The 16,764-nt window shown below is 33.1% G+C and overlaps 1 protein-coding gene and 1 long non-coding RNA gene across 4 annotated transcripts; both read left to right on the top strand.

Annotated features, from left to right (window-relative positions):
- The first annotated feature begins 8,858 nt into the window (after positions 1-8,858).
- On the top strand, positions 8,859-10,951 carry LOC127096058 (uncharacterized). Of its 2 annotated transcripts, XM_051034739.1 has the most exons (3): positions 8,860-9,015; positions 9,265-10,519; positions 10,649-10,951. In XM_051034739.1, the coding sequence occupies exons 2-3, from the start codon at positions 9,302-9,304 to the stop codon at positions 10,670-10,672; spliced, it is 1,242 nt and encodes a 413-aa protein (XP_050890696.1). In that variant the 5' UTR covers positions 8,860-9,015; positions 9,265-9,301; the 3' UTR covers positions 10,673-10,951. The 2 variants fall into 2 exon arrangements, with proteins under 2 accessions (XP_050890658.1, XP_050890696.1); XM_051034701.1 differs by having other exon boundaries at positions 8,859-9,015; positions 9,265-10,951.
- A 2,002-nt stretch (positions 10,952-12,953) lies between these two features.
- Positions 12,954-16,411, top strand: LOC127095978 (uncharacterized). 2 transcript variants are annotated; one of them, XR_007792701.1, is made up of 3 exons: positions 12,954-13,101; positions 15,545-16,020; positions 16,193-16,411. It is a non-coding gene; the product is annotated as an uncharacterized LOC127095978 (long non-coding RNA). The 2 variants fall into 2 exon arrangements; XR_007792700.1 differs by lacking the exon at positions 12,954-13,101 and adding an exon at positions 15,093-15,182 and having other exon boundaries at positions 15,295-16,020.
- The last annotated feature ends 353 nt before the right edge of the window (positions 16,412-16,764 follow it).

Here is a 16,764-nt window from a genome sequence, read left to right as displayed (position 1 = left end):
TCTGAAACCTATTAGGGGATTTGAGATAAATCTCCTAAGGTCTTTGCATGTGTTGTTGGATATAATATGAATTGATCATATAATTATCTGCTTTGTTTTGTGTTGTCTCTCTTGAGTTGAGTTTTCGCCCCATGGGATTCGAATGATTTTTTTGGGTTATTTGATTCCATGGATTTTTGAGATTGAGAACTTTGATCTATTCTTCCCAAGATTGTTTTCTGTGAATTTTTCTCAAAATTAAAAAAAAAACTTAACTTTTAAGCTGTTTTAAGGAAAATCACTTTTTGCCATAAATTTCGAACTGGAAAAATATTTTTTTTGAAAAATCATATCTTTGGTAAATAGTCTAAAAATTGGAACTTTAAAAAAATCGAAAATATGTTCAATATGGAGAAAAATGCATAAAAGTTGCAGTTAGACGTAGAAAGGGGTTAATCGCCTTATTCAGGCATATCTTGAGTTTCAGGACTCAGATTGAGGCGCAATTTGAAGAGTTGGAAACCTAGCGCAATAATATTTATTTTTATATAGAGAAATTGGATCCAGGGGCACTACAACAGGAACAGTTCACTGGTTTTTATACCATAGGCGTAGTCAATTTCAGTCTTGCATTGGTCATCATGGTTCAGGCATAATTGGAGTTTCGTAAGTCATTTTGGGATGTCGTCAGTTGGGTTAGAAAGAGGATTTAATGAAGTTATAAATTATAAATTTTCGTAATTTGTTCATAAGTATACAATTTTTTACGCCATTTTGAAGTCAGGAGAAACATTTTTCCCGATAAGAGTACTCGCCTGTGTTTTCTTATTAAACTGAACTGATTGATGTATTAAGTCCTAAAATAAAATTTATATTTTTAAAATAGATTCTCTAAGCTTTCAAGAAAATATCCGTTTTCTTGATTTCGACTTTGTTTGATATTTTAAATAATTATTTGAATATGATGTGTGACTAGTAGGAATCACGGTTTTGGTGTATTTCGAATTTTTTTGGCATTTTTATGTTTTTCGAGTTTTTGAGCATTCCCTGGGATTTTTGAAGTTCTGGAGCCTTTAGTGACATTTTGGAGCATCCTGTGGCATTGGAGTCCCTTTGGTGACCTTAAGGACATTTTTTAGCAAATTGAGTAAGTACTTGTCATTGCCCTGTTAGTGGTTTGACACAAATAATAATAACGAATTTTAAGATTTTTTGAGAAAATACGGATTTTGAGAGTTTTTGAGAAAATAATATTTTTTGAGAAAACTACGAGTCATTGGGATTTTTTGAGTTGTTGTGAGTAGTTTTATAAGTTGAGGACAACTGGTAATAATATAACTTTACCTTTTGAGATAAATAAATATATTGTTTTAAGAATATAATTGTTAAGTATAGTAATCTAGAGAGGGATTACAGGGATGGTCTTGAATGACGTTTTGTAATCCAAAGAGGAATTACAATGATGGTCTTGAATGACATTTTGAGTTAGTAATCCAGATAAGGATTACGGTGATGACCGAATATGGCGAATTATAGGTTCAAGAGTGGAACCTTTTATGAATGATTGAGACTTGTGTCTTGTTATGATCTTGAGATAATGATTTTGTTGTATGTTGTGTTATTGTGATCATGCATTCATGTATTTTGGAGATAGGTAGGACTTTGGTCCAGTGATTTCCTAGTTCAGAGAGAGACTATGGCGGTCTCACGTCCAGAGAGGGACATGGTTCAAAGAGGAACCAGAGACATGGGAATATCAGTAACATACCTCTGATTCTAGTGATTTTGATACCACATGCATATGAGATGGAGATGATGGTATTGCATTGTATTTGCATTATAATTTGTTTGATTGTTTTTTGCGTGTGATTGAGAATATTGTTATATTCATTATTATTATTATATTGTCTTGTTGTTATTCATCGTTAATAATTGTTAGATGTATTCTCACCTCGTGATTGTTATAGTGGCGTTTGTGCTCCTTGGGAGTACATGCAATCAGGTACATTAATAGATGTTAAGTTAGGAGATGGTGTACATGCCCTCTTTAGATTTTATCATTGGGTTTTAGAGGAATCGCTCTGATATATAACATTGGGGATGAGATGTCTTATGTTATTGTGTGATGTTCTTTTTTTGTTGTTGTTAGATTCGTTGATGAGACCTTATCTCAAACTTTGTTTAATTTCCACGGCTTACTTTGCATGACTATTTGGTTTTTGAAGTTTTAGGTTTTGGTGACACTCTAATAATTTATTTTATTAAAATTATTTCATTTAAATATCGAGGCAGGGATTAGGGTGTTACACCTGACGTATCTACTAATAGGCATAGAAGGTCATTGATTATTGATAGTCAACAACTTCCAACAAAGAGATAAATAAACAAATTTGTTCATTGTCTTAATATCTCTCAGACCAAAATCTCCATCAAGAAAATGTGAGCAAATAACCTTCCAAGATATAGTAATCGACTTTATATTGTCTATGTTACATGTCTATACAAATTTTCTTATACAAGAATCTAGTATGTTAAGAAGTTCGATTGGTCATTCATAAATCGTAAGTAGCTCTTCTAAGTAGCTAGATTATATGCTTTTGATTTTTGAGAATACGCTATTAAAATTATTAGAATTAAAATTGTCTTAATGAATTATATGCTTTCGATTTTTCCATATTAATATAGTGGCATGAACTTGGTTTAATAGGATTTCAATATTGTATGCTTTGGTTTTAGCGTTACAGTACCATGATAGTTTGGGAGTAATTTGAATAATATAACATGATTATATTTTTTTTATTACGTGGATTCAATGTTGATATGGAGAATAAGTTCAACTTTATTATCATTTCAATTGAATACTACTACAATAACATGATTTTGTTACAGTACCATGACAGTCTGCGAGTAATTTGAATACTACTACAATACTTTATTTCCATTCCAATTGATATCTTTATTATCATCGCCGAAGCAATTTCAATGTTGTAGTCATTGCCGAAACAAATTCAATACGTGAAAGAATTTATGTAATTGCAATTTTATTTTGTTTTGTTTTATTTTACATATAATAATTTGAAAATAAATTGTGTTACAATTATGTTTTCTTGTATAAAATATGTATATTTAATATTTTTTTACATGAGTGTTAATTTAATTTGAATTTTTTTTAACACTCTTCGAGTACAACCGGTTTATTATACCGGTATGTACATGATATTAACACAATCGTTAAGCAATCAAGTAAACATATAATTTTGGCATTACATTTGCGGATAATATTTATGTGAGTTTTAAAAATCTTCCCGTTTAGTTTATTAAATTATAATTGTCTAGTAACTTTGATTGGATTAGTTGAAACAACAAGTTGCAAAAGTGACATTTGTTATTCGAATTTGATTCAATTAGAATTACAAAAGATGTAGTGTGTAATTTTTCATGCGAACTGTTATGGTTGGCCAAAAGGAAGACACAGTTAGGCCAGAAATTTGCATACCTGTGATGATAAATATGTAGTAATTATCAAGTTTATCCGTGTGGATAATGATTGATGTTAAAGGCATCCATTATGTGACAAGACTTATTACTAATGTTTGATCATTACGTGAGAGTACCGTTTGTAGTTAAATTTTACAATCAAAGATTGAGAATTGATGGTGTTTTTTAGTATCTTGTCTAGGTCTTATTAAATTTTCATATAAAGAATATTGTGCATGCCTATATGGTTATTTAGCATGCATACTAATGTTATTGTATATTTGTTGTTCTTTTCAATGGATCTAGTTGCCACTACTACCGCTTCAAATTTTGTTACTCGGATTAACTATATCCCTATGCTGAGTGGGATAAACTTTAAGTCTTGGAAAGAATATGTAGAGATTGTTATAGGATGAATGAATTTATACTTATCTTTGAGGGATAAGCGTCCCACCGCCACTACTGAGAATCCAAATGAAACTAAAATAGAAAAATGGGACCGATCTAACTGAATGTGCCTCATGATAATTAAAAGATCCATACCTGAAATGATTAGGGGCTCGATTGCTAAGAGTGAAAGAGCCAAGAAGTTCTTTGAAATTGTGGAGCAATTCTTTGCTAAAAATGATAAGGTTGAGACAAGTAATACTCTTCCCAAACTCATTTCAATGGTCTATAAAGGCAAAGGGAACCTAAGGGAGTACATCATGGAGATGTCTAATCTCACATCAAAACTCAATGCATTGAAGTTAGAACTTCCTGAGGATTTGATTGTGCACTTGGTTTTGATCTCTCTCCCGACACACTTTAGGAAATTCAAAGTGAGTTACAGTACTCATAAGGACAAATGGTCTCTCAATGAGCTCATATCTCATTGTGTGCAGGAGGAAGAGAGGCTAAAGAGAGATAAGAGTGAAAGTGCTAACTTGGCTACCAATTCTCATAATAAAAGGAACAAACCTACGGGAAATTTTTCTCAAAATAAGAAGGCAAAGGAACAACCTAAGGAGACCACTTACTTCTTTTGCAAAAAGGTTGGACACGTGAAGAATGAGTGTTCCAAGTATGCTGCATGGCGTGAAAAGAAGGGTAATTTTCTCACTTCTGTTTGTTCTGAAGTTAATTTAGTTTCTATGCCTAAGGATACTTGGTGGGTATTTTGGTGCTACTACTCACATTAGTATGTCCATGCAGGGTTGCTTGTAGAGTCGTCCTCCAAATGATGCTGAAATATTCATCTATGTGGGCGATGGAAATAAAGTTGCAGTAGAGGCTATAGGGACTTTTAGATTATTATTAAAGACCGATTTTCATTTGGATTTGATTGAGACTTTTATTGCACCGTCTATTAGACAAAATTTAATTTCTTTTTCTATTTTGGACAAACCAGGTTATACTTGTTCGTTTAGAAATAATAAATTTAGCCTCTCATATGATTCAAATGTTGTCGGTTACGGTTCTTTGAATTGATAATCTTTATATACTTGATATTAAATGTCCTTATAACAAAATAATGCAAATAGAGTCACATGGTACAAAAGAAAAATTAAATGAGAATTCGGGCACTTTATGGAATAAACGATTAGGACATATATCTAAACAAAGAATTCAGAGGCTTATGTCGGACGGTATTCTTAGATCCCTTGATTTGTCGTACTTTCAAGTATGCATTCAATGTATCAAGGGTAAGCAGATAAACAAGAAGAATTTCAATGTTGAAAGAGCTAAGGATGTCTTAGAACTAATTCATACTGATATATGTGGTCCTTTCCCTACAGGTTCTTGGAATGGACAACGGTATTTTATTACGTTCATGGATGATTACTCGAGGTATGGATACTTATATTTGATTCATGATAAATCTGAATGTTTGGACGTGTTCAAGTCATTCACAGCTTAAGTCAAACTTTAACTTGGAAAGAAAATAAAATTTGTCAAATTCGACCGTGGTGGTGAATACTATGGTCGATATGATGGATCAGGGGAACAACGTTCAGGGCCTTTTGTGCTTTTCCTCAATGAGTTTGGAATTTTTCCGCAATACACAATGTCGGGAAAACCTAACATGAATGGAGTTGTAGAACGACAAAACCAGACTCTTAAGGACATGGTAAGGAGTATGATTAGTCATTCTTCACTTCTAAAGTTATTTTTGGGAGAAGAATTAAAGACCACAGTTTATATCCTTAATAGAGTACCTAGTAAAGAAGTAGCTAAAACCTCTTATAATCTCTGGACTAGGAAAAAGCCTAGAACTATACACCTACATTTTTTGGGATGTCTAGCTGAAGCGAGGCCTTATAGGCCTCATGAAGGTAAGTTGATGCAAAGACATTTAGCTATTATTTTATTGGATACATTGAACGCTCTTACGGGTATAGGTTTTACAATCCCTTCACTAGAACAATTTTTGAAATGGGAAATGTAAGATTCCTTGAGGGTGTAGAGTTTGGAGGGGAAGGAAGCATAAAGAGTGTTGTCTTTGATGAAGAAACAGTTTCTCACAATGATTAAGTCTTTGTACCTATCTTTGTTCTAGAAATAGATCCTGAAATAAACAATGATATTATTCCTAACATCCCTCAAGAACAAGATAATACTGAGTTTCTTCCCCCAAGCACCACCTATAGATCAAACTCAACAACCTCAAGAGTCACCTCCACTAGAGAGAGGAAGAGTGCAATTTAAGATGATTATGTTGTATTTCTTTAGGAACGTGAGGATGACATTGGTTTGACTGAGGAAGATCCTATCAACTTTAGTCAAGCTATACGAAGTCCAAACTCTCTTAAGTGGGTTGATGCTATGAAGGAGGAGATGAAGTCGATGGCTGACAATGATGTTTGAGATCTCGTTAAATTACTTGAAATAAAGAAACCCATTGGTTGTAAATGGATATTTAAAATAAAAATGGATTCAAAGGGTAACATTGAGTGATATAAATCCCATCTTGTAACAAAAGGCTTTACTCAAAAGGAAGGAATTGATTATAAAGAGACTTTCTCTCTAGTTCCATCGAAAGACTCTCTTAGGATCATGATGCTATTGGTAGCTCAATTTGATTTAGGGTTGCATCATATGGATGTAAAAACTGCGTTTCTAAATGGAAACATTGAAGAGACTATATATATATATATATATATATATATATATATATATATATATATATATATATATATATATATATATATATATATATATATATATATATATATCAGAAAACTTTGTATCAAGAGACCCAAAGTCTATGGTTTGCAAACTCAAGAAATCCATATATGGCCTTAAACAGCCTTCCCGTCAATGGTATTACAAATTTCATCAAGTAATATCCTCATTTGATTTTGAGGCTAATCTACCAAAAGTTCAGTGGGAGTAAATTCATTTTCTTGATACTATATGTAGATGATATGCTTTTGGCAAGCAATAATATAGGCTCATTGCACAAAACCAAGATATTTCTCATAAATAAACTTGAGATGAAAGATCTTGGGGGCACCTTCTTTGTCTTAGGAATTCAAATACTTATAGACCGTTCTTGAGGTATTTTAGGATTGTCACAAAGGACCTATATTGATACAGTTCTGGATAGATTCTCCATGAAAGATAGTAAATCATAAGACACACTTGTTGGTAAAGGAGACAAGTTTTGTCTCAAACAGTGTTCCACTATGAATCTTGAAAAGGAAGAGATGCATAAGGTTCCATATGCTTCAGTTTTGGGAAGTCTTATATAAGCTCAAGTTTGCACCCGTCCCGACTTAACACTCATTGTAGGAGTTCTTGACAGATATCTAAGCAACCCTGGTATGCAACACTGGATAGCAGTAAAGCGTGTAATGCGCTACCTGAAGAGAACAAGAGACTTTGTGATCACTTATCGGAAGTTAGATAACTTGGAGATCATTAGGTATTCTGACTCAAATTTTGTAGGATGCCCGGATAGCAGACGTTACACATCTAATTACATCTTTCTCTTGGCTGGAGGAGTCGTCTTCTGGAAGTCTTCCAAACAGACTTTAGTGGCTCCCTTCACCATGGCAGTAGAGTTTGTGGCATCAAATCATGCAATATGGTTGCAGAACTTTGTCACAAACCTACACATTGTTATGAGCATTGAAAGGCCCTTTAAGATTTATTGTGACAATAATGCAGTTGTGCTCTACTCCAACAACAATATGAGTTCTATAAAATCAAAATTTATTGATATCAAGTATCTTGTTGTGAAAGAAAGAGTTCAGGATAAGAAATTTTTGATAGAACATATAGGGACAGACTTAATGCTAGCTGACTCACTAACCAAAAAATTTGACACCTAAGACTTTTCATGGGCATGTTGGTCACATGGGTCTTGGTTTTAAGATTGTCTTTGATCAGTGAGAGTTTTTTCCTCATTTTTCTATGTTCTATATTTTGGTTTTATTTTGATACAAACTTTATGTTATATTTAATTTTCTGCATAAATAAAAAAAAACTTATGAGATATAATTGTTATAATAATATCAAATTTTTGGTTAGTGGATCATCTAAATTTATTTTTTATAAATTAAAAGATTGAATTGTTCATTATATAACATAAATATACATTATTGAAGATCAAAACATAGTCAAAATCACAAATTTTAAAAAAAATTGTATCTCAAAAATGATTTTTAGAAAAAACTATTTGAAATAGCTTCAAAATTAAGTGATTTTTTTAAATTTTGATATCCAAAAGAAGTTTCAATAAAATGATAAAATACCTAAAATCACATTTTAAGAATAACTATTCAAACAAAATTTTCATTTGAAGCTTTTATGAAAAGTTTCTTTGTAAAATTTTTTTACACTAAAATATATAACACTATAAAAATCATTTTTAAAAAAAGCCAAAACAAACGGGCCCCTATTATACATTTCAATCAAATTAATTAGTTACTCCCTCTGTTTTTTATTATAAGTCATTTTTGATTTTTCACGCGTATTAAGAAATTTTATTAATTGTGGTATAAAAAAGAGAAATTATGAAATATTTTATAAAATTGTTCTTCATTAATAGTATTGGAAAGACAAATTGATATAATTGAAATGAGAGAAAATACTCCAATAAATATCTAAAGATATAATAGAAAAACTAACATTAATAATTGATTGATTTACCTACTTTTAATTATGTTATATTTTTTATTCAATTGATAATAAAAACTCTATATAATAGCCAATTAATTCTTTTTTTTTAAGTGTAAAGTCGTAAAATAATATCAATTATCAACATACTTAATAATCTAATACTTTTTCTTAAAATTTCATTCTTTAATTAAAAAAATTCTATATTTAAGAAAGAAAGTAGTACTAAATTAATCTTTACACATTACTACGTTCAACGTTACATTCAACGTTGATTCTTAAAGTCTACCTTAGTCATAATTTAATGTGTTGGAACGCAAACCGTGCCCGGATTCCCGATTCCCCATTTCATTTTGACGCAGAAGGGTTCTTCACTCACTCATTGACCCAGAAACGTCCATATTTTCATGCTCGTCTTATTCTTATTCACAATTATGCACTCGTTTCGGAACCTACGTAAGATACTCCATTTCACATTACTCGTCTTATTCTTATTCTTATTCTAATTTGAACGTCAGATTTAGAGGTTTTTTTCCTCCAAACATTTATTTGAGTTCTATTCACTTTTATGTGAATGTATCTAGATCCGTGGTGGATCTAGATCGAAGGCACGGCCTTATTAGCTCCTGGATTGAGTCTTGCCTCAGTCCAAACATATATTGAGATTGATTTTTATGATCTTTATTCAATAACATTGTTTTGCAGCTTGAAGGCTAATTGGTGATTATTTTAGTTCAACAACATGGCAGAAACAACTTTGATGGGTCGAACTAGAAGTGAAGTAACAGTGTTAGGCAGGACAGAGACACTTGGTTTTCAAGGGCAACTTCTGCAGAAGTTGTACGCGGAGTTGGATGAAGAAAGGGAAGCATCCGCCACAGCAGCCATGGAAGCAATGGATATGATACTGCGTCTCCAGGGAGAGAAGGCTATGGTGGAGATGGAGGCGAGTCAGTTCAAGAGAATGACAGAAGAGATGATAGAACACGCCGAAGCAACCTTTGAAGCTTATGAAGAAATTATGTATGACAAGGAGATGGAAACTGCCTCTCTCAAGTTTCAATTGCAGGCTTACAAAAACAAACTCGTCAGCTTAGGATGTGATCTCAATGCGAGTGAGTTTCAGTTCGTGCACTCGAATGCGAGTGATCAAAGTAGCGTTAAGGCTATGAGAAGGCTGAAGTCATTTCCCTCGACTCCGATTAAAAACGAGGCTCAGAAAACGGAAAGATCGGTTTCGAGTGACCAGGAACCTAGCTTGGTGTGTGAAAGTGAGACTCTTAACTCATACTGGAACAAGATTAAGATGCTGCATGCACAAGCGAGACTGATTTCGGATTGTAATAACAAAGGAGCAAACTCGAAAAGTAGAGGAGGGAGGTCAAGTTCGATATTGCCAAAAGCTAGCAGTAAGATAGCCTGCGAGTATGGCCAAACACATAGATTGAACTCTTCCAATTCTACTGAAGTAGTAAATCATTGTGATCTTACACGCGACAGTAAAAGACTCGCCACTCGTCCTTCTTCGACTAATGTCCACGATGTATTTGAAGTCCCGCAAGCTACTGCGAAGCATGAAGTTAGAAGAAGGCATGAGAAATGGAATTTTTTGGCAGATATTATATTAACAAAACCAGAATCAGTGTCTGAGGGAATGATTGAATCGCCGTTTAAACATGATGCAGTGACAATTGTTGGACAGAAGAAAGAAAGGATGGGTGTGGATTGTAATCCTCAAGCTGAAGTTGTTCAAAAAGTTGCAAAGCTTCAGAGGCAGAAAACCAGTAGAAGGTATCAGGAGATTACATCTGGATTAGAATTAGGGGATAATGAAGAGCAGTTGCGGCTTTTGAGGGAAATGAAAAGTGAACTGAAATTAATACAGTCAGAGATGAGAAGCTTGAAAACCAAAAATGTCACCCCTGTGGAGGATGCTGTGTCGTTCGGTCTTCTCGAAGAGGTAAAGTATATACAATGTGGTGGTTGAGAAACAGAACATAAATTATCGTTGTCTACATGCATGAATTATTGATGTTTATTTTATCCTTTGAAATACAAAGAACTAATGATTAACCAATTATATGAACAGGCAATGATGCACTTTTGGATTTGATCAAGTAACTGCATAATGACCATCTCAGGCAACGGATCAACTCACTGCATCATATGCTTTCTCTACCCACAGATTTATGTCGGATATAGATATATGTTGTGATTTGAATTTTAGAACTGAAAAATGTATACATTTCCATACAAACATGTTTTACATTAGGCACTCTATGGAGGCAATTTGAATGTCTTGTAGGTATAAATTAATAAAGTTTCATGTTTTCCTTGTTTTGAAATGGAACCAAATAATTGAGAGTGCCTTCAACTCCTGGATATGTCTGTTTACTTTGAGAAATTTATGGGATTTCTCAAACTAGTTTCATTGCTCCTTTAATTACTTATTAACAAGATACCAACGTTTAAGTGTCTCACATACAATATATTATTTGAACATGTGTTTATAAATGAAGCCAATTCTCAGTTACACGTCAGTTTTGTAGAAATAAGTTAGATCTAAATCACATTTCGCTATCAATTTTTCGTTAGTTAAACTACCTATCATTTATTACCACACTCTTGATGTCCAATCTTAAATGTGACAGAAAGTGTCAAGTGTCACACATCAAATAATATATAATTTAAACAAATACTTATAAATAAGAATAATTCTTATCCAAAGAGACGATTTTATATTTTTTAACATGGTCTGACTTATTTGTTAGGGTATAATAGGCTCAATGCTACCTTACCTACGCAATTTATACAAATCAGTCCTTGCCATCAAAAATATTAGATGGTGATAAAACAGTTTTGCTCGGTAGTCGGTAGTTACACATTTATAAGTAAAGAGAAATACTAAATAATACTAAAGAGAAATTATAACCTAAAAGAAAAACCATGATTTTTAGAATGAATATAAATTTTCCATTTGAAAAACATTCTCATCGACGTATTTCTATGATGCGATTTGGTTTTCTAGTGTTTTAGAAATTAGAATGATAGGATTGATCAAGAAACAATGTGAATTTAGTCAACTATAAACAACATAGATGCAATAGGAATTTAGTTTAGAAATGTGTCCCTTGATTTGATTTTATGTATGTGATCCTTTATTTATATATATATATATATATATATATATATATATATATATATATATATATATATATATATATATATATATATATATATATATATATATATATATATATATAGGTTTTTTAGAGTTTTTAGATACTTAGAATCTTCGAACAAATGACTGCAGTTCAGATAGACATGTAAGATGTATTTTGTTTTGTCATATGACGACCTATTTTCAATCATTTGCTTGGATCAAGTGTTTTCCTATGGGAGGTCCATGCATGTTCCCGAGGTCCTAGAATATTCATTTGGTTCACATCTATGGATACAGTATTTTATCCCTAGACGTCATTAGGGTATACTAGCCTGAATGCCTATTGTTTTATTGGGCTTCAGACCTCTTTGGGTTGTGATAATGGTTGTGGACCGGGTAGGAATAATCCCCCCAACATAGTTTGTCGTTGACTGAGTGTGGCTTATGATCTTATATCATGTTTAGCCACACCCTCGCGGCCTTTATGCCATTTGACTTCTATCAGGTTTCAAGGTCTTTGGAGTGGTCTTTTATCTCATTCGTACAAGGGAGTAAACTCAATCTAATATAGTTTACTTGCCGTACTTTGGTCTTGGATTGTGAGATAAATCTTAGTTTGTGAATTTTTGAGTTATTTCTTGGTTTGGGCGAGCTTTCATTAGTGGAAAATCAGGGTGAGCAAAGTTTTCAGAAAAGGTGAAGACCAATCTAGGTTATTCTCCTTTATTGTCTTTGTCTCTTAGGGTGGCGTAATGTACCTTGATCATACTTCTAGGGTTCATAGGTAAGGAGTTCTTTTTTTCCTAGGTGGTGAGTGTAATCATTGTAACATGGGGAAATGCTGCTAGTTGTGCTTACTTGTGCCAGGTGTTGATTAGTGATAGTTGTCTTATGTTTGTGGATCTTTTATAAATAACTCTTTCTTTGCTCATTTTTAACCTTTCATTTTCTTGGCTTTCTTAGAATTCTACATTTTTTGTTATTCATGTTGCTTCGTCTTCTTGTGTTCATTATCCTTGGTGAACTTTTCTCGATTCTTTACTCTTTTTTTAATCTCTTTGGTTTCTTGCATTCTCTTCATACTTTCCCAAGGTGTAGATGATTTTAATTTTTTATGATTTTTTTGCAGGACCTGGAATCTTAGGGTTTTCTGAGTAATTTTTTGCTTGAAATTAGAATTCGCGAGATTTTAAATATAGGATTTTGCTTTTTAGGAAACTATGTAGTTGCTAGGTTTAAGCATATGGTTTCTTAGAAAATATGAATGTGAAACTTTAAACGTTTAGTTTGTTAGAAGCTTAGAATGTGAAAATTTTGAACATGTATGGTTTTTGGGTAATGTTGTTCTACATACCATTTCCTTGAACAAATAAGTATGGGTGACTCTTTGGTGTTTCCTCCGGTGGATCCATCTCAGGCAACACATCAACTCACTGCATCATATGCTTTCTCTACCCACAGATTTATGTCGGATATAGAAATATGTTGTGATTTGAATTTTTATAATTGAAAAATGTATACATTTACATACAAACATGTTTTACATTAGGCACTCTATGTAGGCAACTTGAATGTCTTGTAGGTATAAATTAATAAAGTTTCATGTTTTTCTTGTTTTGAAATGGAACCAAATAATTGAGTGCCTTCAACTCCTAGACATTTCTGTTTATTTGATAAATGTTTATCGGATTTCTCAACCTAGTTTCATTGCTTCTTTAGTTGCTTATTAACAAGATACTGAGTCTCACATAAGACAATATAGTATTTGAACATGTGTTTATAAGTGAAGGTAATTCTCGCCCTACACGTCAATTTTGTAGGGATAAGTTATATTTAAATCACATTTTACTTTCAGACTTCTGTTATTAAACTACCTATCATTTATTACCATGCTCTTGATGTCCAATCTTAAATGTGATGGAGTGTGTTAAGTGTCACACATCAAACAATATATAACTTAAACATATATAAATGAGAATAATTCTTGTCCTAGAAGTTGATTTTATATTTTTTGACATGGTCTGACTTATTTGTTAGGGTATAATAGGCGCAATTCTACCCTACCATCGCAATTTATACACACATTCCTTGCCAACAAAAATATTAGGTGGTGACAAAACAGTTTTGATGTGAAATCGGTAGTTACACATTTATAAGTAAAGAGAAATACTAAATAATACTAAAGAGAAATTATAACCTAAAAGAAAAACAATGATTTTTAGAATGAATATAACTTTTCCACTTTAAAAACTATCTCATCGACATATTTTTATGATGCGATTTGGTTTTCTAGTGCTTTAGAAATTAGAATGATAGGATTGATCAAGAATGAATGAAATATTTGGTGTATTTGGTTGTTCGAAGAAGATTTTCATGGAGGTCGGTGCTTCTCAATTTCAAGTGTGATCTTTCTTCACTTGATTGTCAATTTAGTCAACTATAAACATCATAGATGTAAGAGGAATTTAGTTTAGAAATGTATGTATCTTGATTTGATGTATGTGGAGAGAGAGAGAGAGAGAGAGAGAGAGAGAGAGAGAGAGAGAGAGAGAGGGGGGGGGGGGTTCTACAGTTTTTGGATGTTTAGAATCATGTTTAGAATCTTCAAACGAGATGTATTTTTTTTCATATGACGACCTATTTTCAATCATTTGCTTGGATCAAGTGTTTTCCTATGGGAGGTCCACGCATGTTCCTGAGGTCCTAGAATATTCCTTTGGTTCACATCTATGGATATAATGTTTTGTCCCTAGACGTCATTAGGGTATACTAGCCTGAATGCCTATTGTTTTATTAGGCTTCCGACCTCTTTGGGTCGTGATAATGGTTGCGGACCGGGTAGGAACAATCCCCCCAACCTAGTTTGTCGTTGACTGAGTGTGGCTTATGATCTTATATCATGTTTACCCGCACCTTTGTGGCCTTTATGCCATTTTACTTCTATCAGGTTTCAAGGTCTTTGGAGTTGTCCTTTATCTCATTCGGCCATGGGGAGTAGACTCAATCTAATATAGTTTATTTGTCGTACTTTGATCTTGGATCGTGAGATAAATCTTAGTGTGTGAATTTTTAAGTTATTTCTTAGTTTAGGCGAGCTTTCATTAGTGGAAAATCAGGGTGAGCAAAGTTTTGATAGGAGGTGAAGATCAATTTAGGTTATTCTCCTTTTTTGACTTTGTCTCTTAGGGTGACGTAATGTACCTTGATCATACTTCTAGGGTTCGCATGTAAGGAGCTCTTTTTTCCTAGATGATGAGTGTAATCATTGTAACATGGGAAATGCTGCTAGTTGTGCTTACTTGTGTCAGGTGTTGATTGGTGATAGTTGCCTTGTGTCCAGGGATCTTTTATAAATAACACTTTCTTTGCTCATTTTTAACCTTTCATTTTCTTGGCTTTCTTAGAATTCTACATTTTCTGTTACTCTTGTTGCTTCGTCTTCTTGTCTCCATTAACCCTGGTGAATTTTTCTCGATTCTTTACTCTCTTTTTTTAATCTCTTTGGTTTCTTGCATTCTCTTCATGCTTTCCCAAGGTGTAGATGATTTTAATTTTTTATGATTTTTTTGCAGGACTTGGAATCTTAGGGTTTTATGAGTAATTTTTTGCTTTAAATTAGAATTTGCGAGATTTTAAATATAGGATTTTGCTTTTTAGGAAACTATGTAGTTGTTAGGTTTAAGCATATGGTTTCTTAGAAAATATGAATGTGAAACTTCAAACGTGTAGTTTGTTAGAAGCTTAGAATGTGAAAATTTTGAACATGTATGGTTTTTGGGTAATGTTGTTCTACATACCATTTCCTTGAACACATAAGTATAGGTGACTCTTTGGTATTTCCTCCGGTGGATTCATCATCCCTGATGAAATGGGTCATCTGAGTGCTAGTATAAATAAAATGTATCTAGGTTGTAGATCTTTTTTCTCATATCCGTGTGGTATTAACTGTTTTAATGCTTGAACCTCTTTTAGAAAACTAGAGGATCGGGGCCATGGTCCTTCCTGGCCCAAAAGACCGAATTTCTGGGTTGTTTCCTTTATGTTGTTTCCCTATACACGAATTCAAATATGTGGTTTCCTTTACTTTCAAGAATTATGGTTTTTGTTTGCATTTTACCTCATTTGAGCATCAGTTAATGTTGAGTTTGATGTTGGCCCCTTATATGATCTCCCTCTCTTGGAACCATATTTGAGCCTTTCAACATTTATGCGTTTATCTTCAGATAAGACCTCAAGATGAGATATTTTACGATATATTCCAAATTACTTGGGAATTTCCTAGCATTAAGCATTGCTTGGTAATCTTCATGTTCTCTATCTTGAAACATTTACCCATGTCTGCTGAATATTTTCATTATCACTTTGTGCTTCTTTACTCATTGTTCTTATCTGCACATTATTCAATATGTCTCATTCGTAGCTCTTTCCTGACACACTGTGTTTACTGCTGGTTTACTGACCCTTTTACAGAACATCTGAAGGAGTTGCACTTTGGCCCAGAGAAACTAAAAAAGGGAGACTTTGCTTTGTTATAGAAGTTATATGGTTATGTTGATTGTCTGAGTGGGCAAGTTCCACTATATCCTATTGATATTTTTTATTTTACTTTTTGTGATGAGGGATAGGGTCGCGGTTGACCTCATCGTGCTTTTAGCATTTTGACTTATGATGCTCTTATCTTCCTTTTAATTTCTTATTTACTATTTTTTTATCCTTTTGGTAGAAGAGACGGTAGGTGGGACGATTCTTCATAGTCAAATGATGTATGAAGTTAGTTTTTCGGGTTCCAACCTTATTACAACACACTTTGATTTCCTCTGATTCTTGGAATAGAGGGATCATGTCGCACGAGACTCGAGTTGGGGGAATTACTCTGCCTCCCGAGTGAACCAAGGTTGATTATTTCAGGTGATAAAGAAAACCTTGACACCTCCCTTTTGATGAGGGACTATTAATTGATTTCTTTATTTCTTTTCCACATCTAATACATCTATGGTACAGGCTCCGACTCCCGAGGTAGACTTAAACAGAGTTGATGATTT

The sequence above is a fragment of the Lathyrus oleraceus genome, chromosome 1 (genome assembly GCF_024323335.1).
Source record: "Lathyrus oleraceus cultivar Zhongwan6 chromosome 1, CAAS_Psat_ZW6_1.0, whole genome shotgun sequence".
In the NCBI taxonomy this organism is placed as follows: Eukaryota; Viridiplantae; Streptophyta; class Magnoliopsida; order Fabales; family Fabaceae; genus Lathyrus; species Lathyrus oleraceus.
Note: the sequence above shows the minus strand (reverse complement) of the source record. Positions and strands in the feature narration are given on the sequence as shown.

Excerpts from the sequence above, each read along its gene's own strand:
- LOC127096058 (XM_051034701.1), top strand. The coding sequence starts at position 9,302 with ATGGCAGAAACAACTTTGATGGGTCGAACTAGAAGTGAAGTAACAGTG.